The sequence below is a fragment of the Nicotiana sylvestris genome, chromosome 7 (genome assembly GCF_000393655.2).
Source record: "Nicotiana sylvestris chromosome 7, ASM39365v2, whole genome shotgun sequence".
Taxonomy (NCBI): Eukaryota; Viridiplantae; Streptophyta; class Magnoliopsida; order Solanales; family Solanaceae; genus Nicotiana; species Nicotiana sylvestris.
This window is the reverse complement of record NC_091063.1, coordinates 138,039,980-138,055,605: the sequence shown is the minus strand read 5'-3', so window position 1 is coordinate 138,055,605 and position 15,626 is coordinate 138,039,980. Positions and strand designations below refer to the sequence as shown.

General features: G+C 37.3%; 1 protein-coding gene across 1 annotated transcript; it reads right to left on the bottom strand.

Moving 5' to 3' along the window:
- Positions 1–2,418: 2,418 nt before the first annotated feature.
- LOC138873837 (uncharacterized) lies at positions 2,419–3,143 on the bottom strand. Its single transcript, XM_070152318.1, has 3 exons — positions 2,991–3,143; positions 2,817–2,873; positions 2,419–2,775 (listed from the first exon to the last, which is right to left on the bottom strand). Exons 1-3 carry the CDS (start codon positions 3,141–3,143, stop codon positions 2,419–2,421), a joined length of 567 nt encoding a protein of 188 aa, XP_070008419.1.
- Positions 3,144–15,626: the final 12,483 nt, after the last annotated feature.

Below are 15,626 nucleotides of genomic sequence, written 5' to 3'. Positions count from 1 at the left end.
ATTGCACGAGCAAAAAACTTGGACATCTTCTCTTTCTTTGCTAAATTGCGCGCCATGTTCTTTTAATTTGATTTCAAGGTCATTTTGCCGGTGAAAATCGTTCAAATTACATATGATACTCAATCGTTCATTTCATGTTGCGCCCAGTTCGCCACCCATTAAATTTATACTCACTTAAAAAATAATTTAACTGATACTCAATTTTTGGGCAACTTCAAATACATACACTTTTCTTTTCTTTTTCGTTGCTACTTTCTTCTTCTTTGTGCTTAAGGTTTCTACTTCTTCTTCTTCTTAGTTGCAAAATGCGTGTTGTTAAATTTATTGTTGTTTTAAACATTTGATGATTGAGGTTTGTTGTTTATAATATTCGAAAGTTGTGTTTCAAATTTGAGCTCATTTGGAGTAGATTTGGGCGTTGAATCATGTGTTGGATTGTTGAAATTCGAAGGACATGTTTATGTTTTAGAACTTAAGGTTTAAAATCTGAAGTTCCATTGAAGAGATTGAACTAACTAAGATTCGAATTTATGAATTTGCATTTGAAAGATAGAAGAACTTCAGATTTGGTTTCTAAAGTTGCATTGAAGAGTAGGGACGTTCATGGTTCGATTTGGATCGGTTTTTTCCTCAAAAGAAATCAAACCAAGGAAGTCGATTTTTCAAATATTAGAACCAAATCAAACCAATTAAGCTAGTTTTTTTATTGATTTGGTTTATGTCGGTTTTATCGGTTTTTGATTTTTGATTTTTATTTATCATTTTTTTCTTAAATATGAGACATACACTATCAAACATATATTCTGATAACTACATTATCAACGTAACACTATCAAATCAATTGCACTTTGAGAAATCTATCATTCACCAGAATATATTGATGATAATTAAATCAAATAGTGATGATTAATTTTAAAAATCAATTAAAAGTAGATTATTTTTAACATGAAATAGACTCTTGTATTTAGCTAAAAAAAAACTACTAATCATACTAGAACGTAAAGGCAAAGAACTAGACTATTATAATAGCAAAGAGCTAGACTAAAAGTGCAAATAATTAACATGTACCATAACATTTTAGAAACTTTGCATAAGAATATACTATATAGGTGTAATAAAAAAAATTATAATAGCTACTTTTATAGTCGGTTTGGTTCGATTTTTTTCGGTTATTTTTTGTTAAAACCAAAATCAAATCAAATTTGATTGTTTTTTAAAATTCAAAATCAAAACCAAATTAAACCAAACTAAAAAAGGATTGGTTATTTTAGTCGGTTTGGTTCGGTTTTTGAATTTTTGTGAACACCCCTGTTGAAGAGATCCGAGTGTATATACTTTGTAAAAAATTTATGCAATGCACGTATAACTTCAATGATACCCAAAAGTGGGTATTGTTCCTTTTAAATGGAGCCTGAGTAGTCCCATAAAGGAATTTTTACATTCCTATGCCATATAGGAAACTATATTACCCTCAATGTTTAAGGTTTGATATAATTACATTTAGTATACCTAATTACTAATTCTATACCATAAGGTGTTTTAACGGTACATTAATTGTACCGTATATCTCTCATAAATTAAGGTACCGTATATTCCTCCAAATTCCCCCTCCCCCATGTTTCTCTCTCCCAAACCCACACCCTCACCCACGTATCACCCACACCCACGTTTTAAACCATTATTCCCTCTGCTAAAACCAGAGAAACATATGTAACTCCTTACCATTAATGTCCAAAATCAAGTTTTTTCTTGTTCAACTAGTCAAAATTGAAGTCAAATCTTCAAAGTTCATACACACATTTACCTTCAACTTCAAAATTTCTCAATGAAGAAGAACAAACCATCAAAGCACAACCCTAAAAAAGCTCTAGAAGCTGATATACCTTCTTTCGATTTGAGTGTATTATCACCACATTCACCCAAAAAGCAAGAAAAATTTGCACATGCAATTATAGATATGAAGCATAGTCTTTCTCCGCGTCAAATCAGGGCTGAAGCTAGAACTAAACAAAAACATGATTTCGATGCTGGAGAATCTTCGAGGACAATCAAACAAGCGGATAGGAAACGAAAAGAGATAATGTTCGATGATGATTTTGTAGAAGATGTGCCTATCAGTAAACCTGGAAAGAAAGCAAAGGTGGCTCACAGTTCAAAAACTCCCAAAAAGAAGAAAATTCAAAAAAAGCCCCCAGTGTTAAATCTCCTAAAAATGTTCGAAAACAGTCATTTATGAAGGTAAGAATTTAGTAATTTCTTCACTAGTTATTTCACTTGTTTTATTTGTTAAAAATCCACATAATCTGTGTTGTTTTTGCTTTGTAGATTTTCTATAGAAATGTTGTATATAAATTGCAAATATATCTATGTTTTTTAAGCACTGAATTAATGTGAGATTATTTATCTTAATTTTGAAGATTAATTGTAGATTTTATTTCTTTTTGGGTGCATTCTTGCAAGATTTTTTGTTATGCCCTTCTCATCCGCAGTTGCCGCATGAAACCTTGTACTTCTTTGAATTATTTCATCATATGTTTTGTATCTTTTTTTTTGAGGTCTTCCTGGCTGCCTTTTCCCTCCTTTAAGCGGTTTTACTACTTCTTCAGTTATATGTTGTGGCACATTCCATTTGCTTTCATCAGGCAGGGGATTTACTGGTATTTCATAAGTACGCAAGAGGTTCGCCCTTGTGTAATAAGGAGAACAATATTGTTCAAAAGACTCATCACTGTGTCTTAAAGTAGCCAAAGCATGTGGACAAGGAAGTTCGTCAAGCTGGAATTGCCACAACTACATTTCTTATTTTCAAGACAAACAATATAGTGCCTCACACCATCTAGTACTGTATGGATGTAGTATGTTGAAGCCCTTACCTACGATTACATTACAAACAAAAAAATAATTCATATACGGTTAAACTCAAACTATATACAAAATATCTGCATTGTCCTGTATAAATTAATTTGATTCAATAAATGATCAGATCTTACTCTAAGCTTGTGCGACAATGTTCTGTTGTCATCCAACTCTTTGTTGAATTTGAACCCAAGGTATGTGAATGTACCCTTTGCTTTCAATAACTTTTCCTTTGTCCAACGTTCAAGAAGGGTCCTCATGTACTCTAATAGTTCTACTATCGGCATCTCTCTTGCATATTATGTTACAGCATTCAACGACTCTGCAATGTTTGATGTCATAGTCTAAGTTCTGTTCACCGTAGCATGTACTCGAGACCATCTATGATAGCCAATATCGTATAAGTATGCTTTAACACGGGGGTCAATCTCTCTTTGACATCCTTTCATTAAATTCATCAAGGGTGTATGACCGTGCCGTGGCAAAGTATAATTCACTTAACTTAAGATGTCCCTTCTTGAACTTTGCCCGTATATTTGTCCAAATATGCCACATACAAGAATAATGTGGCATGCTGGGATAAACAATAGATGTTGCCTTTAAGATACTCTCATTCCGATCCGAAACAACACACATATTTGGTCTTTCACCATATGCGAGTTTGAATTGCTCAAAAAACCACTTCCATGATGCGTCATTCTCTGAATCAACAACATCATATGCCAATGGTAATATGGTACCTATATTATGTGGCAAAAAGCAATTAATTGGCTGCAGAAAAAATGCAGAAGAAGGCATATATATATATAAAAAATGCAGAAAAAGTCATATACATACAAACTACAACTTTTCTACAATATATCTACAATAAATCTGCAAGTACTACAAAAAACATACAAGCTACAATATTTCTACAATAAAACTTCAATATCTACTGCATCCATTGTACTAGCTGTTAGCATTATTCCCCTATATGCTGACTTTAAGAAGGTCCCATCAACTACTACAACTGGCCTACAATATTCCCAACCACTGATTGACTTACAAATCGCAACAAATACATACAAGAAGCAGTCATCGTCTGTCTTCTTCAATTTAACTACAAACCTCGAATAAGTCTTCTCTAGAATATACAAATAACTAGGCAATTTGCTGTAGGAGTTGTCACACCTCCTTTTTCCGTACCCGAGAGGGTACAAGAGAGTTTTTCCAATTAAAGGACAATCGAAACGGGATGTGTTTATTTATTTCAGAGTCGCTACTTGGGAGATTTAGGGTGTCCCAAGTCACCAATTTTAATCCCTAATCGAGGAAAAGAATGACTCCGTATTACAGTCTGCGCACCAGAAATCCGGATAAGGAATTCTGTTAACCCGGGAGAAGGTGTTAGGCATTCCCGAGTTCCGGGGTTCTAGCACGGTCGCTCAACTGTTATATTCGGCTTGATTATTTGATTTTATACAAATATGAACTTATGTGCAAATTTTAACTCTTGACCGCTTTTATTATTATTTTTTACGAGAATTGCAACGTCGTGAAAATATATCTCGAACCACGTTACATCAATGCACCCGTAGTTATTTGACATATCTCGACTCGGTTGAGATTTGGATTTGGGTTACATAAATGTGCACCCGAGTTAAGGAAAATAAATTATTAAAGGCGCGCCTAAAGCGACTAGTGTCTTGTTATTTTGGGGAAGGCCGTAAAATTCGCTAAATGGCCTGTCCTCGAATTCTAAGTATTTTAATATATACATTTAGAGGGCTCCGCAGCTTGTGCATTTTTTGTTTGTCGAGGCTCGTCTCATTCATTATTAAAAGGAAAGAATTTGCAACGTCATGGAAATGCATCTCAGCCCACGTCACAATCAATGTACCCGTGATTAGAGACACATTTCGATTTCGTTGAGATTTGGATTTGGGTCACATAAATGTGCACCCGAGTTTAAGAAAGTAATTTAGTTAAAGGCGCGCCTAACGCGACTAACGTATCATTTATTTTGGGAAGGCCGTGAAACTCGCTAAACGACACATTCCGAAGTCTACGTATTTTTTAATATATATATCTATGAGGGCCCCACAAATTGTATTTTTATTCGGCGAGGCTAGTCTCAATTCCATTTTTAAAGGATGCCATTTTTTAATACCTTTAACAATACCAAACCCTACAGCCACTTTACAACTAAAATCTCATAACTTGTCAAAAGTTTAATAAAAGAAGTTAAGCGAATGAGTGTTTCGGGCGTAGTAACAACAGGTACTAATTGTAAGCACGTGATTTTTGACCCTCCCCGGGAATTTTTACGTTCTTAGCTTAAATATTTAATTTAGGACTAATATAGCTATTTTGACTATTTTTACTTTATTTTTCTCGCAAAAGAAAAATTTCAAAAAATATATATATAAATTTTAGTTTATGTATCTCTCATAAACTTGAAAAATACGAAAATTGCACTTTATTTTTGTACTTTATATAATTTCGAAAATTACAAAAAAATATATAGTTCTATTAAGGTTTTATAGTCATTTTAACTTTGAAAAATACAAAAAAATATTACCTCACATTTTATCTTAATATTTAAAAACGAAAGTTACAAAAAATAGTTTTATTAATATTTTGTAGCTATTTTAAATCTTGAAAAATATTTAAAAAGATATAGTTTTGTTTAAATACTAGTCTTATTTTTGGTAGTTATTTTGCTTACATAGGACTAGTTAAGCAACGTGTTCCTATTTCTCGGGTCCGGGCAAAAGAATAATATTCGGGTTCAAACTACCCGGTTTTAGGCCTAATTTTCGGACCTAGCCCATAATAAACCGAGTCCAGGACACATGGGGAACCGCACCACGCGTGTGGGACATAAGTCTCGAACCCCACCACGCGTGGGGCTCATTTTTCTAGCAAAGGGATACTAAATACACGGACAAAAACATTTTTGAGAGGGGGGATTTTGAAAAAATTGAAAACGGACTTGGAAAATATTTTTGCTGGAACTGTTCATCTTCCTTCTTGAAAAGAAGGAAGAGAAAACCCTAGTTTTGGAGCAAGCTTCCCCATCCTCACTTCCGGCAGCCCCAAAACCAGTCGCAACCCCTACTCCCCCAAACGACGCCCAGCTCCCTCTCCACCACAAACCAGACCACCAAACAGGCCCGTCGACCACCTACCCCGACGCCATAACCACCAACCTTCGACAAAAAACCAACGTCGCAACCAACTCCTCCTCCCACCTTCACCACCGAGCAACCAGCCCCCCTCGTCGTCATTTCCAGACGACAACCAAACAACCCATCACCTTCCCCTCGTCGAACACCGGCGTACACCACCCTACTCCAAAACCCTCACGTAAAACCACCCACAAAACCTAGAAAACCAACGTCGCAACCAACTCCTCCTCCCACCTTCACCACCGAGCAACCAGCCCCCTCGTCGTCATTTCCAGACGACAACCAAACAACCCGTCACCTCCACGTCCAAACACCATCGCCCAAACACCACATCCATCAACACCCTGAAACCACCACCAGACAGTCCCGACCGTAGCGGCTTCACCATTTTTAGTCCGACGAGCAGCTGTTGCTGCGTGCCAAGCAGCTGTGGCTGCGTTTCTGAGCAGCTGTCGTTGCGCGTCTTAACCTTCCCATCGTGACCCATCTCCGACCTGCTGCATCGTCCAACCAGCTTCCCCCCGTTGTCGCTGTCCTCCACCAAACAGACCATCGACCATCTTAGCCCAGTTCCCTCCATAACTGCCCCTTCCGCACATCCAAATGACCCTTCTGCTGCAGCTTCATGTACCAGTTGCTGCGTCGGAGATACAGCAGCAACCAACAATCTTGGGCGTTGACAGTTTTGGGGTCTAAGCTTTCCATCGAGGTCGTCTTTGGTTCGTCGAGGTGTTTGTCCGAGGTTTCGTCGTTGTTCCGCGTCCAGTGAGGTCTGGCTTGAATTCCGTCGGGGTCGTGTTTGTCGTCCTGAGTTTGCCGAGGTTCAAAGGTTAGTAAACCTCAAGCATTAAATAAGGAGATGTTATGTCAAAAGTTCAAAAAATGCAATATAGAAATTGGTATGATAATTTTCTGCTTATGTTTTCACCATATGCGTTTTGTTCATTTGTGGTGTTATGTATTTTTGTTTATTTGGTATCATTTAATTAAGTAGGGTTAGTTGTTCTATGACACAGTTTAACGTCAATTTGTTCGTCTTTTCCCTTGCTTAGTTCATTCGGACAAAACTAGCATTACTTGTTGTTATTACTTCCAAAACACTCATTTTGCTAGATTCCTTTTATTAAATTTGTAACGAGTTATGAGATTTCAGTTGTAAATAGGCTATAAGGTTTAGTATTGTTAAAGGCATAAAATGGCATCCTTTTAAAAATATAAAAAAAAATAAAAAAAAATAAAAAAAATATAAGTAAAATGAGACGAGCCTCGCCAAATAAAAGGGACAAATTGTGGGGACCTCTAAATGTATATACTAAGTACTTAGATTCCGGGACGGGCCGTTTAGCAAATTTCACGGCCCTACCCAAAAATAATAATGCGCTAGTTGCTTTAGGCGCGCCTTTAATAATGTTATCTCCTTAAACTCGGGTGCACATTTATGTGACCCAAATCCAAATCTCAACGAAATCGAAATGTGTCTCTAATCACGGGTACATTGACTGTGACGTGGTCTGAGATGCATTTCCATGACGTTGCAAATTCATTTTTAAAAAAATAAAAAATGAGACGAGCCTCGACAAACAAAAAATGCAAATTGCGGGGCCCTCAGTAAATACTTGTTTTAAACTTACTTAGAATTCAGGAGGGCCGCTTAGCGAATTTCGTGGCCTTCCCAAAATAATAACACGATAGTCTCTTTAAGCGCGTGTTTAATAACCTACCTTCTTAAACTTGGGTGTGCATTTCATGCGACCCAGATCCAAATCCCAAAACATCAAATAAAATATGTTTCGGATTGTGGGTGCATTTCATGTGACGCAGTCCAAAGACATGTCTTAAGCGATGTTCACATTCTTTTAAAAATAATAATAATAAAGTGGTAAAAAGTTAAAATTGGCACATTGGTTCATAATTGTATTAAAAATCAGATAAATAAGCCGAATATGACAGTTGAGCGACCGTGCTAGAACCACGGAACTCGGGAATGCCTAACACCTTCTCCCGGGTTAACAGAATTCCTTATCCGGATTTCTGGTACGCAGACTGTAATATGGAGTCATTATTTTCCTCGATTCGGGATTAAAATTGGTGACTTGGGACACCCTAAATCTCCCAAGTGGCGACTCTGAAATAAATAAACCAATCCCGTTTCGATTGTCCTTTAATTGGAAAAAACTCCCCTGTACCCTCTCGGGTGCGGAAAAAGTAGGTGTGACAGCTCTGGCGACTCTGCTGGGGAAGATAACCAGAACCACTGGTTCAGGGTTAAGAATTCGAGCTTAAAATAATTGTTATTATTTGGCTTTATTTATTATCTGATTTTTACATGTTTGAGCCTAATGTGCTAAATGCTGCTTTTACTGCTTTGATATTACGTGAACTGTATATAAACTGTGCCGAAACCCCTATACTTTCTGAGTCTTCTAAATCATGAAGAAGGGCGTACTTCGTATGACTTCTTTTCTGTATAGTGTCAAATCCCAATTTAGAACGAGGTTCGGATAAGTTGCTAAGCCGGTGAAGCTTCTGTATTCCCGGTACGCTGCCCCCCCTCGGCTCGAGCTGTCCGCTCGGGTAAGCCAGGTCTAGAACAAACACCCAGGTCTGAACCTAGTATAACAAAGCCACATGCCGGATCCCTAGTAGGAACGTTTATTTGCATCATGTGCATTTGACTTAGGGGACTCAACACAGGGGTTGGGTCCGTCTAGGACAAGCAACCTGAAAATAATAGACCAGCTTTTGGCATCCTATGTGCTACATGTTGTATTTAGTCAAGGGCGAATGGGTCATTTGGTCATTTCCAGCATGGTGTTATTTTAATCAAAGCATGGGGAACATTTGTGGAATCCAAGAAGCCTTGGAATTCCCTATGTCCTCCACACTTCATTTTTGGGAAAAGCACCTAGGGAACATTTGTGGAATCCAAGAATTCTTGGAACTCCCTATGTCCCCCACGCTGCATTTTTGGGAAAAGCACATGGGGAACATTTGTGGAATCCAATAAGTCTTGGAATTCCCTATGTCCCCCACGCTTCATTTTTGGGAAAAGCACATGGGGAACATTCGCGGAATCCAAGAAGTCTTGAAATTCCCTATGTCCCCCATGCCACATTTTTGAAAATATAATAAATATAAAAAATAAAATATATATGTATATATATATATAAAAAAAAATATTGAAAAATGAAAAAAAAGATTGTGTATGTTTTCATCATCATCCACAAATTAGAAAATAGTGGAAAAGAGGAGAAAATAACAGTGTAGAGATATAACTACTTATTGTTAGAAAAAAAAACAAATGTCCAAGTAGTGTCGAAACTCTGCCGAAATTTTGAGAAAATAAAAAAAATGTGTTAGTTTGCTTTATTAAAAGCAAAAGGGAAAAAAAGTCGTCGCTCTGTTTTGTTTTTCAAAAAAAGGGAGAAAAGATATATAGTTTGTCTTGCCATGAAAATGAAAATGAAAAAAGAGTCTTATTTTAAAAAAATAAAAAAATGGTCTTTTTTATTATTTATTTGCTTATGAAAATGCAAAAAAAAAAGAGTCTTTCATTATTTGTCGCAAGTATATATATATATATATATAAAAAATCCAAAAAGTTTTTCTTTATTTCCAAAAAATTATATATATCTTTATCTGTTGCAAGAACATTTGTCTTGCCAAAAGTTTTTAGAATCCCAATTCTCAAAACAAATAATCCAAAAATATTTTCCATTATTGACTTCTTTAGAAAGTCTTTCCAATTGTTTTTTTTAAAAAAAAATTAAATAAACAAAAATAAAAAAAATATATAAAATAAAAAAAAATCCGAGAATATTTTGATTCTTCTTTCAAAATTGAAAAGAAAATTCAAAATTCAAAAAAAAACATTTTTAAAAGTATTTCTTTTATTAAAGGTAAAATTTCAAAAAAATATTTTCTTCTTCTTCTTTAGAATAAAAAAAAGCAAATGAAATTCAAAAAATATATCTTAGAAGTATTTCTTTCAAAAAAGATTAATCAAAAATCCAAAAAAATATACTTCATTTCTTCTTTTAAAGTAGTTCTTTCACAAATTCACAAAAAAAAAAAGAGGAGTTAGTTCATCTACTTATTCCTGATTGCCCGAACTACGCGGGTTTGATTCTCACCGGATGTGAGATACGTAGGCAACCCTCATCGGAACCCCACCGTTTTGCTAAAAAGCCAAAAACAAACAAATAATAATCATAAAAAAATATATATATATGTCAAATTTTAATTTTTGTCATAAAGAAGTCGGGTGACGCTGTTTTATCAAGACATAGCCGAATGTTCCCGAAAGGGACGCCGGAAGGCTGACTTTGCATAAACAGCCACCTTTGGGTCATTTTTTAAGATTTGGTCCAGTTGACCCACACAGCCTTAAAAATCTTCGTCCCCGAGACGTTGAAAGGCCGTGTTTGCAGTATTGGGTTTCCTATTTTCGAAAAACAATAAAAGAGTCATAACTAAGTCAGGAGATGTTGTTTGTCATAAATAGCCGAATGTTCCCGAAAGGGACGCCGGAAGGCTGACTTTGCATAAACAGCCACCTTTTGGGTCATGTCTAGGAGTTTGGTCCAGTTGACCCACACAGCCTTAAAAAGCTTCGTCCCCGAGACGCTGAAGGGCCGTGTTTTGCAACACCAAGTTTTTATTATAATTTGAAAAAAAAGAGTCGACGGTCAGGTGAATACCGTTCAAATTTTGTCATAATAAGCCGAGCCAGCTTCGGCCGCGTCTTAAACCGTTCTTGCCGAAATAGCCTTAGAGTATCTTTCAGTTGTCGAAAGGTTATTTTCGTAAAAGAATGGACAAGTTTGTAAAGTGTCAAAATAATCCTCCCCGACCTCAAAATTCATGTGAAAATTGGAAGGGGCCACATTTGCAAAAATAACTGTTTGATTGCATTTGTCGAACAGAGAAAGGGAGCTAGCCTTTTGTTTTTGAGTTTATAAATCTCTTGATTAGAATAATGTGGGTTGCTTGAGTTTCAAGTTTGTAGGTCATCTTCAAACCTTTGAAACTCAGTCTGTTCTAATATGAAAATTGAAAAATATTTACTGTTGTTTATCTTTTATTGGTCCGAACTACGCAAGGTCTGATTCATGCGGGGTCATGATACGTAGGCAATCTCCCTAAGATTCGACCAAACAAAAATAAGGAAAAAAAAGAGAATGAAAAAAAAAGAATGAAAAACGAAACGAAAAAAATGAAAAAGAGAAAAAAAAGAAAAAGAAAAACAAAGGTAAAAAATAAATAAATAAATAAATATATATATATATTGATAATAATAAGGACCGACTGAGTCCATTCTAACATATTTGGTTTTGAATTGTGAAGAAAGTTGAGGTGGTTGGTTTGTGCCTCAAAGAAAAATGACAACTAACGTCGAAGTTGTTACAAGTGCTCCAGAGACTCAGAGTGGGAAGGTTCCTCGTCATGAGTCACAATTTGCGACACAACAAGAGCAGTACCACTCTCCTGAGTATCACTCGTACTCGTTTGATCTTGCTGCAAAAACTGAGAAGCCTGCCCGAAAGATGGTACAGGAAGAGATGACCCAAAGATTGAAAAGCTTAGAACAATGGTTGGAAAACATACAAGGGTTAGCAGGCCAAAAGAGTGTTGCCTTCAAAGATCTATGTATGTTCCCCGATGTCCACTTGCCGCCTGGTTTCAAGACCCCCAAATTCGAAAAGTACGATGGACATGGAGATCCCATAGCCCACCTGAAAAGGTATTGCAATCAACTGAGAGGGGCAGGAAGAAATGAAAAATTGTTGATGGCTTATTTTGTGGAAAGCCTTACGGGAGTAGCCTCCGAATGGTTTATGGATCAAGACACGTCTCGCTGGTATGTCTGGGATGACATGGCACAGGCCTTTGTCAGACAGTTCCAATACAACATCGACATTCCCCCAGACCGCATTTCCCTTTCAAACCTGAAGAAGAAACCAAGTGAAAGTTTCAGGGAATATGCCATAAAATGGAGAGAGCAAGCAGCTCGAGTTAAGCCACCCATGGATGACCACGAGCTAATTACTGTCTTCCTTCAAGCGCAAGAGCCAGATTACTTTCAAAACATGGTGTCCGCAGTTGGCAAAACCTTCTCGGAAGCAATCAAAATTGGAGAAATGGTAGAGAATGGTCTTAAGACAGGCAAAATTATAAGTCAAGCTGTTCTTAAAGCCGCAACTCAGGCTATCCGGGTTGAGTCAGATAATCTTAGCGACACAAATGAGGAGATTGAAGAAATCATGATGACATCAGGGTCTAGAAGAGGTCCCAGGAGAACATCTCGAAGGTATGAGCAGCCTCCTCAGGTTTTCTATGGCTCCCCTGAGCAGTATTATCCACCTCAGGACGCTCAATACTCTGTCGCTCCACCTCAGTATGTTGTCCAGCCACCAAAACACCCCAGGAGGCGAGCACGAGCATCACAAAATCTCCAGAAGTCTCCACAAAATTTTCAGATGCCCTATAACCCACATCCAAGCCAGTGGTATAAAGGGGAGCAAAGGTTGAAAGATAATTTTACACCAATAGGAGAGTCCTATGAAAGCTTATTTGAGAAGTTAAAGAATCATGACATGATTGCACCTATTCCTCCAAATCGTGTGGACCCACGTGCAAGAAGCTTTGACCCTTCTAAAAGGTGTGAATACCATTCCAATGCCCAGGGGCACAATGTTGAAAGCTGTCGGGATTTGAAAAGAGAAATAGAAAGAATGATCCAAGAAGGGCGGATTGTGATCAATAACAGCGACATGGAGCACTCGAACCCTATCGAGAACTTGTTGACGGAGGGTGATGATGTTGAAGCGGGTAATGGTCTTGGCAGTATTGATGCAAAGCTCAGTGGCTAAGATGCCAGGTTTTGATAAAGTGGGAGGACGCTTCGTTCCTTGGTCAGCAAGAGAGAAGCTTGTGGTGGCTTATTTTGTGGTCATTTCTGTTGTTCGGATTGTTAGGGTTATAATTCGGATTTTGTCCTGTGTCAAACTTTCTTATCTTTCCATTTTTTTATAGTGGTTGTTTAAATTTTGTCCAGTTTGTTTCAGGATTTTGTTCTGGTTTATTTTGTTTGTTTTGTTATTCAAACCATTTCACCGGTCTAATGCAAAATCCGGTCTTATATTATATCCAGTCATCTTTTGTTTAGTCCTTTTGTCATTTTGTTCAGTGCCGATTCTAGTGACATGACATGCGCACACACTTTGGGCCTAGTCTTTAAAGTTAATCATAAAACCCTGGAAAGGCGATCAGACCATTTAAAGAAAATAAGGACGGTTTGAGATTATTCAGAGCTCGAGTCATGTGGAACTGGGGCAAGTTAAGCACAAAGAAAACCGTTAAAAGCAAGATTCGCCAAATTGGCATGAGGGTCGGTCATGATAATGAGAGTGTCGCCCAACGGTGCTTAGAAATGACAAAGGAAAAATAAAATGTTTAACATAATTGTCAAGTCCAGCACCATCAGAAGAGACTACAAATTTAAAGTGTGTTGTTTGCACTTGGCATGTTTTGAAGACTGAAATGACGAAGGCATTTTGTTCTGCTACCTAAACACTTTATCCTTCGTTACCCCTTTTGAGCCTTATTTATTTTTCTTTCATACCCCTCGTTCGGAATCAGTAACAACGGAAAAAAAAAGAGAGAAAAAAAGAAAAATCAACAAAACGACAAAAGAAAATGAGAAAAGAAAAAGAGAAAAGAAAAATGATAACGAAAAAAAAAAGAAAATCAAATGAAAAAGAGGAATTGGGAACTACGTTTGACCTGATTCCTCAAAGAGGATACGTAGGCGTTTCACGGCTCGGTCATAGTTTTAAAAAAAAAAAAATTAAGTAAAATATCCCCAAGCAAGAAACTGGGGCAAAGGTTGCGTTTATTGTAAATAAATCTAATTCCGAAGGTTGTAACTAATAACCCAAAATTAATGCATTTTTTGAGCCTTTAATACCCTTTCTTTCTAGCCCTATCCAAAACCCACATTCCGGTCCAAAGAAAGACCTTCCGATCAGTCTTCAAAAGATGCCAAGTCAGACAAATGAAGAGTCTTACCGGCGAACATAACATTCTGTTCCACAGCAGAAAGGGCTCTAATCTCCAGCAGAAAGAGTCATACCGGCGACACTCCAAATCCCCAGCTGGAAAGTGATACAAATGAGAGAGTCTTATCGGTGAAAACCTTCACAGGCACCATAAGACGATGAAAGCTGAGAGAAAACCCAAAAATGAGAGAGGCTTGATAGTGAAAACCCTGCGGGCACTACAAGTTGAATAAGATTGAGAATCAGATGGGGAATTGCCAATTGAAGATCTGGAAAGACGATTAACGGCGGAGGGTAGGCCACATATGCATGTCATGACCATTAGAGTCGGTATCTGCATTTGATAGGTTTTTATTTATAGTTTCTTTTGTTAAAGAGTCATTTTTTTTCCTGTCTTTTTTATTCTGTTCCCTTTTATCTTTTTCCTTTCATAGAAAAATCCCCAATAGAGTCTGTCTGGTCAGAACAAGTATGAAATGACTTCAAATATGCCATCAGCTTTTCAAGATGAGATCTGACTAGTACATCCAAATGGTACAGTCAGCAAGGAACAAGCGCGAGGCCAGTGTCAATACAGATATCCCCAGCAAAAGGGAATTGACAAAAGGATTGACGAGTGTCAAGAGGGATACCCTTGCCAAAACCAAGGTTATAAACCTCAAAGACAAGGCCCGTGAACAAAGCAAGGAGAGCAGTGAGCGTGATTCGGCAAAATCCATACTAGACTAAAAGGTCGGGGAAATGCCAGTTTCCAAGCTATGCCACAAAAGAAGAGGGATATCCCCAGCAGAAAGGGATTATCCCCAACACATAATATCATCCCCAACAAGTTGATTGAACGCAGAGCGAGGAAGGAGAAAGGGAAAGCTATCCCAGTAGGAGTATCACAACCAACCACCATGTTTTAAACTAACAAAATTTTGTTTGATTTGAAGCAGGTAAAGGAAATGGCATTGATGCCAGAACTGCATGCCACAAGGGATATTATCAAACTGTGGCAGAAAATTTTCCTTCCATTTAGAAATTTTCTGGAAGTCAGGTACCCTCAGCTGATAACATTTTACCCCCAACAGGTAAGTAAATAATTCCTCAACAGTGTTATCCCTAGCAGTTGCGAGGGGTCCAACACGACTCTCAAGGGAGGTAGTATTTGAAGGAAGAAGCTATGCAAAAAAAAAAGAATAAAAAAAAAAGAATAAAAAGATAATAATGAAAAAAGGGTAAAAAGTCATCCCCATCTAAATAATCCCCAATAGTTTCGAGGGAGGACAACACAGGTAAGTAAATAATTCAAAAAAAAAAAGAAAGCGAAGGTTTCATTAATAGGAGACGCACTTCCTAGTTTGAAATCATTAGAGTTCTACCCATAGGAGATGCATTTCCTCCTAAGTTCGTTTTAGTTTCACCCATAGGAGATGCATTTCCTCCTAAGTTTGAGTTTTACCCATAGGAGATGCATTTCCTCCTAAGATTGTTTTAGTTTCACCCCATAGGAGATGCATTTCCTCCTAAGGTTGTTTTAGTTTTACCCATAGGAGAC

Excerpts from the sequence above, each read along its gene's own strand:
- LOC138873837 (XM_070152318.1), bottom strand. The coding sequence starts at position 3,143 with ATGCCGATAGTAGAACTATTAGAGTACATGAGGACCCTTCTTGAACGT. Across the intron at positions 2,874-2,990 it reads CATTGTCGCACAAGCTTAGA|GTAAGGGCTTCAACATACTA; the intron begins GTAAGATCTGAT and ends ATGTAATCGTAG. Across the intron at positions 2,776-2,816 it reads ATGGTGTGAGGCACTATATT|CTTGACGAACTTCCTTGTCC; the intron begins GTTTGTCTTGAA and ends TGGCAATTCCAG.